The sequence below is a fragment of the Platichthys flesus genome, chromosome 12 (genome assembly GCF_949316205.1).
Source record: "Platichthys flesus chromosome 12, fPlaFle2.1, whole genome shotgun sequence".
In the NCBI taxonomy this organism is placed as follows: Eukaryota; Metazoa; Chordata; class Actinopteri; order Pleuronectiformes; family Pleuronectidae; genus Platichthys; species Platichthys flesus.
In genome coordinates, this window is record NC_084956.1 from 13,665,042 (window position 1) to 13,681,953 (window position 16,912).

The following is a 16,912-nucleotide window of genomic DNA, read 5'->3' on the forward strand; positions in this document are numbered from 1 at the left end:
CTAATGGTGTGTGCTTGTGGAGCTGCGAGTTCATAGAAACCAACATTCGCAGACCAGCCTTGGGTAAAAGTAATTAGAAAGAAATATCAGTGAACAACAAAACAACCTTGTCACCAAGAAGGATACAGACTTAATTCATTTTCTACCTTGAAATGCTGTAATTATTGTTATTAATAATCTTTACTGAATCTTTACCCGTATTTCTGCTTTAGAAATAACAAAATACAGCATCAGAAATATCACTAGATGAAGATTAGAACATTTTTTTTTTATTAACCCCAGCGATCATTCATATGCAGAAATATCTTAAAATAACTCACCATTTATTAAATACAACTCAAATGTCTTGCCCCTGTGTCTGGTCATTTCAGTGGAAGCCCAGTTCCAACGGTCTTTAAAATGCTGTGCTTTAAAAAGCGTCATCGCCTGAGCGCTGCACCAGTTCTCCTTTTATCCACTAGGGGTCAGCGTTGTCTTTTTTTCTCATTCCCTCACAGGCAACCTTTATGTTGGTGGGGTGGCGAAGGAGATGTTCAAGGAGCTGCCCAAGCTGGTGTTCGCCAAGGAGGGTTTCCAAGGCTGTCTGGCGTCGGTGGATCTGAACGGGCGGCTCCCGGACCTGATGTCGGACGCACTGGACTGCGTGGGTCAGATAGAGCGAGGGTGTGAGGGTGAGTGGAAACCTCTAGCTCTGCTCCCTCAGTGATGAGTTGCTGTGAAACTTTTTGTTTGACCTTCTGTTTGATCTCTGGGGTTGACTGCAGGATATACTGGAGCTTTAGTCTGGATTGAATTTGTTTTGTTATTAATAGAAGCTTAGAAACAAGAGATGTTTGAATTCACTTTATCAATCAAGTTGTCTTTGAGGTTCCCCTCATGAACTAACCTCAGGTGTCGATGTGACACAGAGCAGCCGCTGCTCCGTCTTCCTGTTCTCCTCACGCTTGTCCTACGGGGACACACACATGCACCGTGAAGCACACCCACCCCGCCAACCTGTGGCACATCATTTAACATCCATAAAGTGTGTTAGTATTCCGTTAGAATGCATCAAGCTCTGACACTCCTCCACAGGCAATCTTTTCCGTTTCACTTGGCCATAATCTGATTATTCTCTCGGCCATATTTGTACCGCCAGTGATATTTCTCATTTTATCCCCTCTCTGTTTTGCTCCGTGCATGCTCGTTGGATCTGAGAGTTTGCCAGAAGCGATCCTTTTGAATTATGTATGAAGCCTTTTGTTGAATGCATGAATATCATTTGCCCGGTCTAATGTGCGCGCCGCATCCAGAGACAACATTTGATTTATTTTTCATCGTCACTCACTTAGTTTAATTTCACAATTCATCTGCTCTTTTTTTTTTCTCTCTCTCTCTCTCTCTATTGACTGCATAACTTCTGATGTTTTCATGTTCCAACATAACGCAGGACGCTGAGTGGGTCTGAAGAACTTGCAGATTAAGTTGTGTATCACACGGAATCAACTGTCGCTCTCAATGGTAATCTGGCATCTCTGGTGATGCAATTAACTGGATTCTGCTTCAGGAGTCAGTAGCATAGAGCTAATGAATAAAGCAGGGATCGTTTCACAGTATCCATGAGAAGGAATATCATGTTCCCTAAAAGTAACAATGAATTATCAATGACATACTTCTATGTAACATTACTGATGTACCACAACGTATGGGAGTCAATTAAAGGGAATACATATGAGATTTTTGAGAATGAAGTCATAATATTACAAGAATAAATGCATAGTATGACGGAGAAGAAATCATAGATTTAGGAGAAGTTGGGGGGGGGGGGGTGTATCAAAAATCATAAGTAACAGGACCTTGGAGTGTGTAAGAAAATCTTGTGTCTATTCTCCACAGAGAACCACACAGTCTCTTTTATAGAAGGTTTGTTCATGTTCGACTGTGAGGTTATCGTTCATTACATCTGCTGTGATGTTCAGAGGAGTTTCCTAGTTTCTCAACAAACAAGGAGATCGGTTGAAGATGTCGGATCCAGAAGGAGAGGAACTAGCACAGATTCTCCTTGCTGCTCATTCACCACAGGATTTGTCATTTTTTCTTTATTCTTGTAATAACACGACTTTATCATCAATTACAAATTACAACTTTACTCTATGATGGCATTTTTCTCAAAATCACACTTTGGGATTTTTTAATTGTGGCCTTTACACTTGGTCATACTGATGCCAATTTGTGTAACTGATACAGTTTGGGTAAACCTGGCCTCTACATAAGCACAACACTACCCCCCCCCCCCCCAGGACAAACCCACCCTCCAATCGTCGCCCTGTCACTACTTCTTCATCAGTCTCTCTGACGTCTCTGTGCTTTACTAACAGCTGGTATACTTTGCCTTTTCCTTTCCTATTATTTTGCTGACAAAAGTTGAATTGATGAAAGCTGACTTGCAAGGTAGATAGCTCTGTCTGTCTGATCCAGCGACTGATGTCCCCCCTCCCCTCTTTCCATCTGTAGTGCCCCCCCTCCCCCCTGCACACACTTCTCCACAGTCTCTACCTCCAGACACTCTGCACATATGGACTTCTGTTCCATAGGAATACAAGTACCATTCTTGTATCCACGTCTATGGGGCTCACATTTTGATTTGCACTAACTAGTCTTTGCTGTTTTATTGGGCGTTTTTTTTTTTTTTTTTTTATATTGTTGCATGACTCACAATAGTCTCAATGACAGTGTTTTCTCCTGCGTGCACTTTTTATTATAAACTGAGGTTTTAAGTCAAACTCAAAACTTACTGTTTGACATTAAACCTATCATTGTTGTTGTAAGTACAATGTTTATCAATGTCACATTCCTCATATTGTCTCTGGCAGTCACTACCATGTTATAACTACAGTAGGCATCACATTTTAATGATTAACAGTTAAAGGTGTATTAAAAATGAATACTTCTTAAATGGTGCCAGATCTGATATATTTGTGTAAATATCTAAATTAACCGTATTAACAGAACAAAATCAACATATATTTCAAATTAAAGGTCCAGTGTTGATGATTTAGGGTCATCTACTGGCATAAATTAAATATGATACAATTTTATCATAATTATAATTTTTTCACTCATCTATAATTACCTGAAACTAAGAATCCTGCTCCTTTCAATACCTTAGAATGACAGCTTCATATCTGAATGAAGAACAGGTCTTACAGTAGCCCAGAAAGGACAAATCAGTGAGGGAGTGGGTGAAGTGTTCAAGGTTAAGTTTAAATCAATTACTATCTAGATTGCGGTTTACGTATGAATCAGAAAACATTATAGAAATGGGAAAGCCGCTGATGAAACATGTTGTGCTTTACCTTACTATTTATTATCTTGAATAACAATATTTACAAGTTTGCATTCACATATCAACTGTCTCTTTCTCTAATTGAGTCATAGTAATGAGACACCAAGTAATGTCAAATGAAGACCATTCAATGTTTACTTAATAAGCAGATTCCAATGTGTATAAGTATTTATAATTATTCGTATGTCAAACAGTTAGAGACAATTTCAATTAATAATTCTTTGGTTGTTTTTCAGAAACATTTAAAACATGAAGCATTGTTTTTGTTTTCTTTTTCTCGTAACACTTTGGCCATGTCTTTTTTTTTTTTTCAGTGTGAGTGGATGTAAACTATTACGCTGATACTGTTTATAAAAAATGTCATATATAAAGATGAGGTTGTAATGTATGTATCCAACATAAGATGAGTAACTAAATATCTATTTTACAGAGATATTATGGGGGAGTGCGACTTGTAGTGTCTTTCATTACTAACGTTTATGGGTCATAGATGTAGTTCAAACATCTAAATAAATACTGTGATTGAAAAAATGTGGCCTGTAAATCAACCAAAACTCCTCAGATACAATATAGCCTGAATAAAGGCATTTAAGAAAATACATGATAACAACATCCATCCATAACCACTGTCATTCCATCCACATGAACAAACTCAGCGTCACGATCACACAAACAGACACTAGAAGATACTGCATGCACTGCTGTAAACTGACCTGAGGTCTGACTGACACTCCCTTTAAACACATCTGGAACCAGTGTTACACTGGTGTTTATAAGCACAGGGATAACTCAGGACTCGACTGCTTATCAAGCGAGATTCATTATCCTGTGACCCCGTCATAGCTGGTAGTAACATGAAGTTTGAAAGACCCAGTTGTGTCCAAGTGATCGTCCTGGATGGGAGACAGTTTGAAGGAGAAAAGGAGAGCCGCTCTACTGAATTTATTTTGACTATTTCCTGCAGACTCGGACGGATGTAACAATATTCAGGCAACATTATACGTAGACATAGTATAAATGCACGAATGCCCATTGTAAACAGGCTGTAACCTAATTCACTGTCGTATTTAATAGTCTGCAGTGTAATTTTCCAAATTTAAAATGTCAAATAAAACATTTAAATCCCTAACGTCAGATAAATCCAAATATTAAGAATATTTTAACTTATTTTAATAACTTAAATGTTTTTATTGCATTTCTTTTTTGTGTGTTTTGATAACAATAAAAAAGGAGACTAAACCAACTGTTGTGTTTTCAGAGGGTGGATATGTAATTCATCTGTAAGCTTCCATCTGCTGAAGCCTATCGTCTGTACTTTCTGTTTGACATTTAACTCCACTGCAGAGTCAGTGTGCACACACTGGTGTTATGAAGGTCTGCTCACCGACTTGCTGTTTGTCTCCACGTCCAGGCCCCAGCACCACGTGCCAGGAGGACTCATGTGCCAACCAGGGCGTATGCCTGCAGCAGTGGGAGGGCTTCAGCTGTGACTGTAGCATGACCACGTTCGGAGGGCCGCTGTGCAATGACGGTAGGAAGGCTTCCACCTCTTAATTCTAGGGCTTGTGAGGTATAGCGGGTCGTCCTCTAACCAGCAATGTTGGCGGTTCGATCCCCTGCTCCTCTAGTCCATATGCTGCAGTGTCCTGAAGATGTAAACCCTAAACGGCCCCTGAAGGCTGCATAAAGAAGTGATGTAGGAATGTGTGTGTGTGTGTGAATCCCAGTCAATAACACGAAAGTGCTTCACAAACACTTCAAATCCAAATCGGTTTTATTTATTTCTGTCTGTCTTTATATGGAAGACACGTAGTAAACCTGTTATTTTTAATTGACTTTGCACATGCCCTCACTAACATAAAATGGCAGGTCTCCTCAGTTTCGTTTTAGTCCCGATGAATCATACAAGATGACATCCCTCATCCCCGTCTCACAGCATTAGATGCATGATTCATCCTATCTGTTTAGCTCATTAAAAACCAGGGAGACCTTGGTGCTAGACGTTTACAGGGTGTTATCCTCAGCAGCAGGGACATTTTTATCCTGCGTGTTCACAAGCAATTCTTATTCTAGCTCATTAATGTTTCCTGCCTGCGTTCTATATTTGGGTCCTAAAGGAGCACAGAGTTTGCCAGATTTATTACGTAATTTGCTTTTCTGCAAACTTTCCGATCAGACTAAGTAAGGAGGCCCCAAACTGTGCCGTCTACTTTCCACCGGTGACTGCTGACTTGTGAGTCGATCGGTTAGAAAGAGCTTGACGCGAGTTTTATTTCGGCATCCCTGCTCTGCATACATTTTGCGTGGGGGGAGTCGAGAGCTGCTCGAAACCCTGATGGGCGGAAGCCTCCACGTTTGTGACATCTGGCTGACGGTTCAGTGAGACAGCTCATTAAAGTTTGAGGGATGCGCCACTAGAGGGAGCAACAAACATTGTGTTCTGCTAAATAAAACATCAACGGCAAGTCAAACAAGCAACAAAAGCATGAATGACATTTACCGAAAGATGCACTTTAATGGCACCAGGATGCATCCTGTCGAGCGCTGCGTTGATATAATTAGAACGCAGCTACACACACAAACACACACACACACGCATAGAAGCCCCCATGAGATCAGAGGAGATAACAGTCGTTCCCTGAAGACGTACCTGAACCATTACTACTACTTGTCTAACCCTGACTCTCACCTTACACTGACCTTAAAGCATTCACTTTGAATAGTAATGATTTACGTCATAGCTACTTGTTGTTGTCCCCATGTTAAAGACAAGTCCCCATCATGTGACTCTTTAAAACCGATGTTGGTCCCCACAACAGTAATAACTACACCACACACACAAACACCCACTAAATATTCAAAGTGCAATTTAAAAGTTCTGTGATATTAATCTCTCTTAAAGACATTTAAATGGGCGTCTTGTTTTAGGGACTATTTACTGATTAATGTTGAGCTGTTGGGAGAACTGGGCTAATGTCTCGCTCCGCTTTTAGAAAATGGGCTACTTCCTTATGCCAAACATGCACAGGGGGATTCGGGATGGTCATTATTTTCTTCTGCAGCGGTTCACACAGTAAGGGGTGAATGGGCAAAGTGCTGAACTGCATTAAAGAGAAAGGAGCGGAGTGGGCACTCGGGGGGGGATGACACGAAAGCAGAGGAGAGAGCGGCGTAAATGTTAATGCATTCCATGTCACTTCCACCGTCCCGATAAGGTCCCCGTCTTTTGTTATCCAGAGAAAGTGTTAATAGTTTCCCGTGCAGCCTCATGGCCCGAAACATATCTGCGGCCCATGATAACACTAAAAGGATTCTTCTGTCCACGAGGTGCGAGCTGTGACTGTGGCTCGTCCTGATCCCAGCCCTCCTCCGCCTCGTTTTACTCTCCCCCCCGCTTTCATTCCTCAAACCGTGTCTGGATCAGCAGAGGAGCAGGGGCTCATGCTGGAGGTGTTAAGGGATATTTTTGATGGCGAACTCATCGTGAACCTTCCCTGTGCGTTCCAGGGAGAAGACGTACAATTTGGAACTTGTTTTCCTTTTTTTTTTCTCTCCTTCTCTCTCTCTCCCCCCTTCCTGTCATACATATTCATCCCGAGCAGGCCCGTGGAGCTTGTTTCTGGCACTGGGAGCGGATCTGCTTACCACACATGTTCGCATATATTATATCTGAGGAAAAAAATGGCACTACCTGCTGGGTTGAGTCACCAGAGCTGCCGATCTGACAAAACAATAAAGAAAAACAATAGGACGGATCAATGTGCAGGCCCGGGGGGGGGGGGGGGGGGGGGGGGGGCATATGTGACCACGAAAGCATACTTTCCAAGAAATCTCTCTCACTGCGCCTGATCTGAACTAGTCCTTCAGAGTAGGGATGCGAGGCAGCCTGAGTCTGCCAAAGGAAACATCTACGAGTGGCAAAAAAAATGAAGCTGGAGATGGTTGGGTTTTATCTGCGTTGATGGATTGTCACGGGGATAGAGGGACGGCGAGAAGCGTCTCCGAGGAAAATATCACTCTTTACCAGATGTATTTGCATAAGCTGAAATGCAGGCAATTTACATCAGAGCGATGGGTCTCCGATGGGGAACTTTCATGGGAAGCTCGCTGCCTTTCCAGATATTTCTCCAGCAGGTCGTCTTTGCTCCTGCCCCCCCCCCCCCCCGTAACATTTACAGCCAGGATGAAGGGTACAGGTGTCAGTCACAAATCACAGAGGAACTGATACCTTGACTGATAGAACAATACCCTTTGTTTCCTCCACTCATTCAAATTCAAAATCTTTATTCCCTGTGGGTTAAAATTGATTTGTGAGATTCAACTCCAGTGCAGGTGACAGTGTCGTCCAATCCATATTTTTTTTTAGTAAAATTTTGATTATTACGTGAAAAAACACTTAATGAATTCACATTTTGTTTTTAATAAAACACAGATATCAGCCATTTGGAAGAACACCCTACACTCAGGATAAGTGGGCTGAGAGGATACTAAGTTTTGACGTCTTAATATTTGCATATATATTTCAATAGAATTCAACATAAAGGGAAAATGCCATCTGAAATACTGTGTATTCATCTTGGGAGATAATCCCACAAGCTGGTTTGACATCAATCCTCAATTACTTTATGCTCCTTCCAAACACAGATTTACTCTTGACTCTCTGAAAATTCCACTGAGGTTAGAATCTGCTCTAAGAGAAACGTGATATCAGTGATTCGGCACCGTCTATTTGTAACATTGACGGAAGGAAAAGAGGAGGAAGTGAACTTACAGGGAAGTGACAGGTCCTCTTAATCACTGCAAAGGAAGTCATGGCTCAATGCACATGGCTGTCTGTTTCCACTGGTTTGTCCTAGGGGGGGGATGTGGACCAACAGCCTCAGTGGTCTCCACTATGTACCGCGTGGATCCCCACCGACTCTGCAGCGGGTTTCATTTTTCGGAGCGATCCATCATTTCTCGGGCGGCGCCTTGAGAGTTTTATGATAAAAAGTATTTCAACTTTTCAGAGCGGCGCCGCGCCTTTCACTTCAGAATGATTGTGGAGATGATGGCCCAGATATAAAAACAATCTTCACATCTTCTCTTCATCAACTCTCCCAAACACTTCATCCAAGTGATGTGGGAGAGTGAGTGTGTTTTTTTCTTTTTCTTGAATGAACTGGGGACACGGTGGAGTCGTATTTATAGAACCAATTATCCCCACTGCACGGCTACAGTCAGTAGATCTTCTGAAAATACAAGACCATGGCCAAGATGAATCAGATTTCCCTCAGATCATCATGCATGTGAAATGAATTAAGACGGTTGTGAACAGGGTTAAGTGTGTGTCTGAATCAGTGGCTCTTGATGCCTGTAGGATCTCGAATAGCACTCTGTTGAGCCCGTACCTCCATCAGGACTCCACAGGCCCCTGAAATTAATTCAATCTACGCCCCTAATTGCATACACTCATTGATATTAGTCCTTTAAACAGCCATGCTTTTTATTATTCTGTGGGAAAATGTCAAAAACACCATATCTTATCTTATTTTGTTAGAGACAGTGGAATGTCCTGGATCAGCCCCTTCGTCAGAATGCACGCCAGCATTTTATGGATTCCTATTTGGCCCATGTCCCATCCTCCCACCATGTTAGGTGGGAATCAGTTGAGATGGTTTTGTGTAATCCTAAAATACCAACATAAATACCAGTTCCATGAAAGTAACTGATTTTTTTTCATCAAGATCCACCAACTACTTTCAATTTACAATGAAATATTCTGGAAAACGCCCAAAATCACTATTTTATAGAAAGGGATGAAAAAGCTCCCGGATCCGCCCCTTGATCCGGATCTGCACCAAAATGTAATGGGGTCTTCACTGATCCACAACACATCCTTCCAACAACTCTCATATAGCTTTTGGGTTTTTCCACAAACAAACCAGTAAAATAACAGAAGGGTGAGGTAATAAAATGGCATATAGGAGACACAGACTGTTTCTATCGGTGCGTGGTGAACTGATCGGTGCTGCTCTGTAAGTATTAACCGATACTGGTTATCAGCTAAAGCGTCGCCTATTTAAATTATAAAGTTAATATTGTCATAATGCAGTCCAATCTGATGATATCTTATTGCACTTTGTATTTTGTTGTATCGATAATGTTGGATAGGGCTTGAATTTGTGCTCTGGATTCTGGTGTTTGTGAATGTGTGTGTGACATGAAACCCCAGTCTAGACTTCCTTAGGGAGTTTGCCTTCAGTGGTCAAGCATCTGACTGTAATGTACAGAGACAAACAGAATCGTGTTTGCTGTTAGGCTAAAGTGGGTCGTGGAGAGGCTATAGTGAAGGGTATGTCTGGACATTCACGCAATCCTTGAGTCGCCTGACTGCTCATCCAGTCCGTCTTATAGCCAGAGCCATTAGTGCCATGTCAATATTGTATCAACAATGGAGATTGTGTGTGGGTCCTGTCTCCATTGTCTCTGCCCCGGGGGGGAAAAGACGAGTCCCCTACTTATTTGATTTCTAAAGTGTCTGAGTCGGTGCTAATTCCTGTGTCACTGCACCTTGAGAGGAGTCCGTCTGGGCCCTGGGCTCAATATACACTCTGTGATCTGCAATGGACACAAGTCTGATTTTTCTTCAGAACAAACAGACGAAAGTGAAATAATCTGTTTTTGTCAAGCGCTTCAACTTCAGGCAGGCAACAACAACAACTTCTTTCAACAGAGGAAGCCGCACCCAGAGGTAGCTTGAATCCACAAACGCAGTATTTCAAATAAATATTTTAGAATGACGAGAACTGAGAATGGAGGAAGTGGAGGAGAGTTCAGAAAAATTTGCACAACCGATCCACAGTGGTGAATTTCTCCGACAGATATGTATTGTTAGTAGAAATACTTCAGAGGGCCCAACAGTGTGCTGGTATTCCTCACATGTTTTTTTGTTGTGTTTTTCTTTTTAAGAAAAATAAGGGAGAAAATATTACAAGATTAACTATATGTCCCAATTTAGCCCATTGTAAATCTTAAAATGTGCTCCTTGAATTTTCCCGTCTTATTAAGTAGGGCACTCCTGTTCCATTACAGTTGTGAGGTTTCTACACAAACACACACATACACACACACTCAGACGCGGGCAGGAAATACTCCAGACAGTGTTGTCCCAATCGGCCGCGGCAGCATGCAAGAATTAGACCACTTAGTTTGGTTTGGATCGATACGAGGGGACACCCGGTCCAGTAGGGAGGTCGAGGGGATACGAGGAGTAAACAGCCTGCTGTCACATGGAAGTAATGTTCCCTCTCGCCATGGACGTCGCCCTCTTTTAACGCAGCCCAGCGAAAAGAAATCCCCGGCTCTGGAAGGTATTTGAGCCCCAGTGTGTTTTGAATGCTTGGCCTGGCTTCCGACAACCAATTGTGCCCTGAGATATGAGAGAATCAGTCTTAAGTGCCTCTCTGTGTTCACCTCGGTGGCCCCTTCACGCAAAATGTGCAAGTGTTCCAGCACGTCCTCTGTAGAGTCAAAGTGATCTGTGGTAATGCAGCACAAAACTAAATGACTCTTCTGTCAATAAGAGAAACTTATAAATTTCTATAAATAGTACAAGTATATGAATAAGTAATCAACATTTACTTTATGTGTATACCTGCAATTTATCTACTCACTACATTATTACAGTAACTCTGCATATTGTATGCCAATATTAATGGTCTTAATGATTTATTTCGGTCATATTCATTATTTGTTTTACTGTCAACAAATCCTATGAAAAGATAATGAATTAATCCCAGTAACAAGTATTGTGTGTGTATCCAGAGCGTGATATAGCTTTTTCCACTGAGCCATGACCTCCATTGTTTTCCTCAAACTATTAAAACACATCACTGAGCCGCCCTGCTGCCGGTTGGCGTGTGCCTTCATCACCACGAGGCTGGAGAGCCAGATGTGTATTAATCTGCCACTGAAAATAGTCCCCCCAACAAATGCACCATTTACGATCTGAGTAATGATCGGTGAAACGTCAGCGCTCGGCTGTTTGAGGAAATTACAGAGCCTTTTTTTGTTTTTGTTTGATGAAGCACTATTTTAACATTTGAACATAGTCAAATATTTAACCTCGTATTTATCACAAGCTCCTCCAGTACAAAAGGAAGAAACCTGTTTGAAATAGGCCATTTAATTGAAGTCATGCTACGTCTAGATCCACTTTCACGCCTTTCATACTGCATGTGTCAGTGCCTGGAGCCAAATAGAGCATTGTGTATTTGCTCTCACATATATCCTATATCATGCTGTTTGCTGTTCCAAATGAATACTGGCTGGGTCTGTTCCTCAACATTTCCATCACTGTTAAGAGACTGAAAGAGGATTTGTCATTTTGTCCTCTTTTTTTTTTGTTCCTTCTTTTATGTTCACTGATTCCTCCTCTGCGTCCAACTCACGGTCACTTTCTGTCCTAGTTATTTCCAATAATTTCCTCATGCTGATTGAGTGTCTGCATTTAAATGGGTTTCTGTGCCAGGAAGCAGTTGCCATATGTGGGTAAAGGCTGTTGGCATGGAAACCTGGTCTCCCTTTCCTCCCACTGTGGATGCTGTAACACGTCTGTAACTTCACCCAGGCAGGGAGGGCTGCAGAATCAATGCCTTTTAGCCGGCTCGGTAGCACACTGGAGTCTCATGGATGCGACTCAATACTTTGCTTGACTGATGGTGAAACACGGAATTTAGCTGTGAGGATGCCCCACACACACACCACTTATTACGGGATGTACTGTAGCTTCATGCTGGCACAGTGACATCAGTATGGAGGAGCAGCAGTGTCTGACATATGTTGGACGGCTTCATAAGACCGTGCTGCTGCTCATATGGAGCGACACAGCTCCCGGGTGCCCTCAGCAGCACGGAATCTGTTGGGTGTAACGCTCAGAGGAAGTCCTCAGTCAGGGGCTGCGGCCCTGGAAGGACACGGTCTACGAAAGAGGCGGCTGCCATCGCCGCCCACGAAAGGTCGAACCAGGATGAGATTGACAGGTCTGTGGAGGATTTCCAGGATTTGCATCACCAGCCTGTCCCGCTCTTGTCGCCTCGCAACAGAGCTGCAGTTGAAATTGAAAACGACAAAAAAATTGAGGCCCCTTGGTGTTTTAGGTGTTTTGTTAGGTTGAAGCTTGATACTTGCATGCAAGAGTGTAGCCAATGCAGCCGCCTTTATTTCTTTAAGACACAGTTTGTCTCCAGGGCTCGAGAAATTCTTTGATAGGTTGGCCGAAGAAGGATCCACCTGTTGGAGCCTTCGTTGCTTGGGGACGCATTTTTCGGCCACATTTGCGAGAGCCTTCGAAAAAGGATAGAGTATTTATGCTGCTGTGGCTCAATCAGTCTCCAAACGTAGCCCCTGAATTGCAAACAGCTTTGTTGGTGCATTTATAAGGGTTTCACTAAACAACATTCAACATTTTCTTTGCGTCAGTGAACAATACCTGCTCCGATCAGAGTGACGCTCTAGCACATTTTAGTCGTCTTCATTGTAATCTCTGTTGTAATCAGAGTCTCATCTTGAGCTCATTGCAGTGCAGCGGTGGGAACCTAATCTTTGAGGTGTTTTTTATTAATTGGTAGCCCGGGGGGGGGGGGGCATGTTGACAGGAAATAAGAAGCTGTTGTTTCTCCACAACACAATACTAATTAAAGTGTTGACTCGGAGACAGAACATCTGCTAAACTGCCCTGCTGGGTGATACACTGACGCTGACACAATATTCCCCTCTCTCATAAACTCAGGCTATTGAACATGGCCCTCTGGAGAACTGTAGCGAGACTTTTAAAAAATCCCTTTAAAACAATGCTCACTATTACGTAACTGTTTAAAAAGTTCTGTTGAAATTCTGTAACTGATTATTTCATTGAAAGAGGTCTTTCAATTGGGTAAATTATTGCTGAATTGTAAATTCAGATGGTGGACATTGTAATAAAAATGTAAGCCAATTTTTTTTCCAATATACAGCAACACAAGAAGCAGTTTGTTATTGGCATGGTAGAGGCAGACAAAAATAAATAATGGATAAAGCATCTCTCAGCAAGATGTAGATAAGTTACTGCAAATTCAACTGAATACAATTCTTGTGTATTTGGGGGAGTCCAAACTTTGCTTCTAGAGGTGATACCTCTTACCTGCTGAGCATATGAAGTTCAAAAGGCAGATCCATTTTTCTCTGTGGTGGGTGAGATGAGACCAGTTGTTTGGATCTGCAGGAGGTTTTGTTCCAGACAGACCATTTTTTGCTGCACAGGATCAGTGGCTCTACTTTCTGAGCAGTGCAATGCACTTCAAATCCATCGAGCCAATTAAGTCCCTGCAAGTAGACACAGCAATTCCCTATAACACTGTCAATAGGTCCTCCAGATTCAGACGGTAAAATCAGTTGCCTTGTCATTCCCTTTAGAATGAGTCGATGGCTTTCGACAGGGTGACATTATTTGTTTGTGCAGTTGTCAGGGTTTGGGCAGGTTTGGCCACAAAAACGACTTTCCTAGGTTTCTGGAAAGATCAAGGTTTGGGTAATAACGCATGCTTTAAGGTCAGTGCCTTTCAGCTTTCACTGTTACAGTTCAAACCCATTAGTCATGGCTCTGAGTTTTTTTTTGCCGTGCCTAAAAAAAAATGCAGGATTATTGCCCGGAGGAAACAGGAACGAAACAGCAGTGTCTCCCATCGTTTTCTTTGCCAATCCATCAACCTTAACTTCCTGCCTATATGGACTTTATTGTTGTTGTGTAGTACTGCTGCTACACTCCTTCAATTGCTCCCCTCATAATAACAGAGGCCACTAGAAGAAAGACAACATAAAGATGTGTCATTTTAGGGCACTTTGTGCAATGGAATTGCTCTTGGGAGTATAGGTGCTTATTTGTTAAGAATCTTACCAGCTCTCACATGAGGATAGTAATTGACAAACCTTCCACAGTTCTGCTATTTAGCTTGAACAAATCCTGAGGACAAACACCAGAGCACGTTGGTTTCTGATAAGCCTTCAATGAGGACTTTTTGGTTGTTTTTCATTTGTGTAACATAGACTCTGAAGCAACCATGAAGCATTGCATTTTATACCAAATTACTCCATTTAATTGTTTTTCCAGTTTCTAATGTTAGTGTGAAAGCCAAACTAAAGTAAGTGCAGACCTCGTTTGGAGTCAGTGTTTGATAGATAGACGTCTTCTTCCTCTAAACCCTTTTTTTTTAAATCACACCATTGTTGCAATACTCTGCAGGCATGTATGTATTGTGCCTCAAGTAAATGTACAGGAGACTCTAGATATACTTGTGAAATGCCATCACGCAGCAAATGCACAATCCTTCGCTTCACAAGGGGATTTCCTGCCAGTCTCCATAGCAAACAAACAACTGCTCAGTATGTTCGAGCATAGCCCCGTGCTTTGAGTATTATTAACAATATGCACAAAGGGTTTAGACGATACAAACTCATCTCTCTATCACCATCATGGGGAAGTTAATAGTACTTTTCCGTCCGGATTGTCCTTGAAGTCAACCAACTTCTGAAGTGTTTTATGCATAAAGGACAGATTTTATGTGTGCTACAACTCAAATCCTTTCTTATCGCAAGGCAGCAAGGGGGGGGGGGGGGGGGCGGGGGGGGAGCACACATAGATCCCTCACTGCCTTAGCCAAAGTCAGTCCCAGGAATAGAGCTGTCCTGACTGACTGATTTAGAGGGGAAACCTGCTTAATAGGCTTGACAGATATTTTAGACTGGATATTCAGTGTTGGGAGCTGCCACCCCACTGGCAACCTTCAGCATAAATCAGTGGAGGTTTCCTCTCAGCTCATTCAAGAGACATAGTGGTAGATGTTAATCAAAAGTCATTCATTACAAAAGATTGTTGCGTGCATCAGACCAACCCTTCAGGTCTGTGAACTGGATCTGGCTGTGGTAGTAGTTTTTAATGTAATGGAGTGTGTGGACGCCAGATTTCAGTCAACATAAACTAAAGGGGGCAGGAGGCCAATTTAGATTTTTTTGCGTGTACGAGGAAATACATGCAGTGAAGGCTGCAAGGCTAGTCTCTGTGGACAACTGGAGTCATGCTGCTTCACTCATTGTGTGTGTGTGTGTGTGTGACACACTTTAACTAATATACAATGCGTGCTGTGCTTCAGGCCATTGACCTCTCTGTTACCAAACCCTTCGCTTAGACATGAGTTGCTCTACATACTCTTGGACAGGGGAGACTGGTGGCTTCCTACTTTTATACTTTGTTTTCCACTGCGCAAAATCGCATGCGTTGGGTGTTTGTTTGGGAGGTTTTACAATTTATCTTGTCCCCTTTTCTTGATTGGTTGTGGTACTACCACATGATATCTTGTCAGGGTAGAGTAAATTTAATTTTAGATTTGTAAATGTTTGATTCAGCAGTGAAACTATAGCTTTGCCCCCTTCACACTATTATACAACGGTACCAAAACTCCACTTTATTCCAGGATTTACTAGCAACCACAGTACCCAAACTTTTTATCCAACCACAACACATGATGGTGATAGATCACCATACAGCTTGCAACATCTGCCCGGCAGCTAAATGTGTTGCCACTGGTATCCAAAACCTTGTTTAACTGTTACATGGTGTTATCTCCTGAGCTCTTAAAGCAATAGTCCCACTATGTCCAAACTGTTGATGCCTTGGAGGACAATGGCAACACATAAGGACTATTTTGCTCGAGACAACTCCTCCTCCAAAGAACTTGTGGAATCTAAATCAAGAGGTGACTGTGAGAATACTGTCCCAGATTGCGTTACGTCCTCCTAGGTACTAAAGTAAGTGTCGGCAGCAAGTTCTCCACTATTGTCCTCTGTTCAGACATACTTTTCAAAAAATAGTAATAGGTCTGTGAAATAACTTTTCCCTTCTACATTGTCTTTTGTCCTCATTCCAAAGCTTGCCCTCTGCCAGTCGCTCAGCAGACCTCGTTCAGCTGCTCCTCTTCACCTCACCTCAGTGTGCCCTGCACGGCTTTACGTTCCTGAGCCTCTCACCTTTTCTCAATCTCCACTGGAGTGAATGTCTAACAGAGTAGCTTTGATAGTCTGTGTTCAGTTTCTTAAAGGCAAGAGCCACAAGCGACTTCACACACTTCTCTGTGTGTCTGTGAAGATCCTATTCACCTGCCTCTTGTTGCCTGAATGGTTTCAGGTTTTCTTGGATGATTTGAAACTGAGATAGGACTGAAAATAACACAGTAATAGATTCTTAAAATATATGGCATCACATGTGAGCTGTTGAAGTTTAATAGTGATTTGAGTGCACTGTGAAAGAAGAACATTGTTAAAGAAAAACAAGTGATGGAAGGCACTCTCTAGTTTATATTTTAGTTTGAAGGAGATTCTTGATGTGCCCGTCTATGTAAAGGGATCCTCACCTGACTAAGTACTGGCTAGAGAATACATGTATATATAAAGAGCTATATTCATGATGGTGTTTTCAAGAATGAAAATAAGTTCACTGTAATATGCCTCTCAATAAAGAGCAGATCTGTTTTCTCTCTTTTGCTTTATCTAGTAGACTTTTGCCAAAGGGAATAA

The 16,912-nt window shown here is 42.2% G+C and overlaps 1 protein-coding gene across 1 annotated transcript in view; it reads left to right on the plus strand.

Moving 5' to 3' along the window:
- The window catches only part of LOC133966586 (neurexin-1a-like), a 294,707-nt gene that overhangs the window by 164,742 nt on the left and 113,053 nt on the right, over positions 1-16,912 (plus strand). Inside the window, 2 exon segments of the mRNA XM_062401563.1 lie at positions 498-671; positions 4,737-4,856. Of these exon segments, the coding sequence (XP_062257547.1) occupies positions 498-671; positions 4,737-4,856 (294 nt within the window).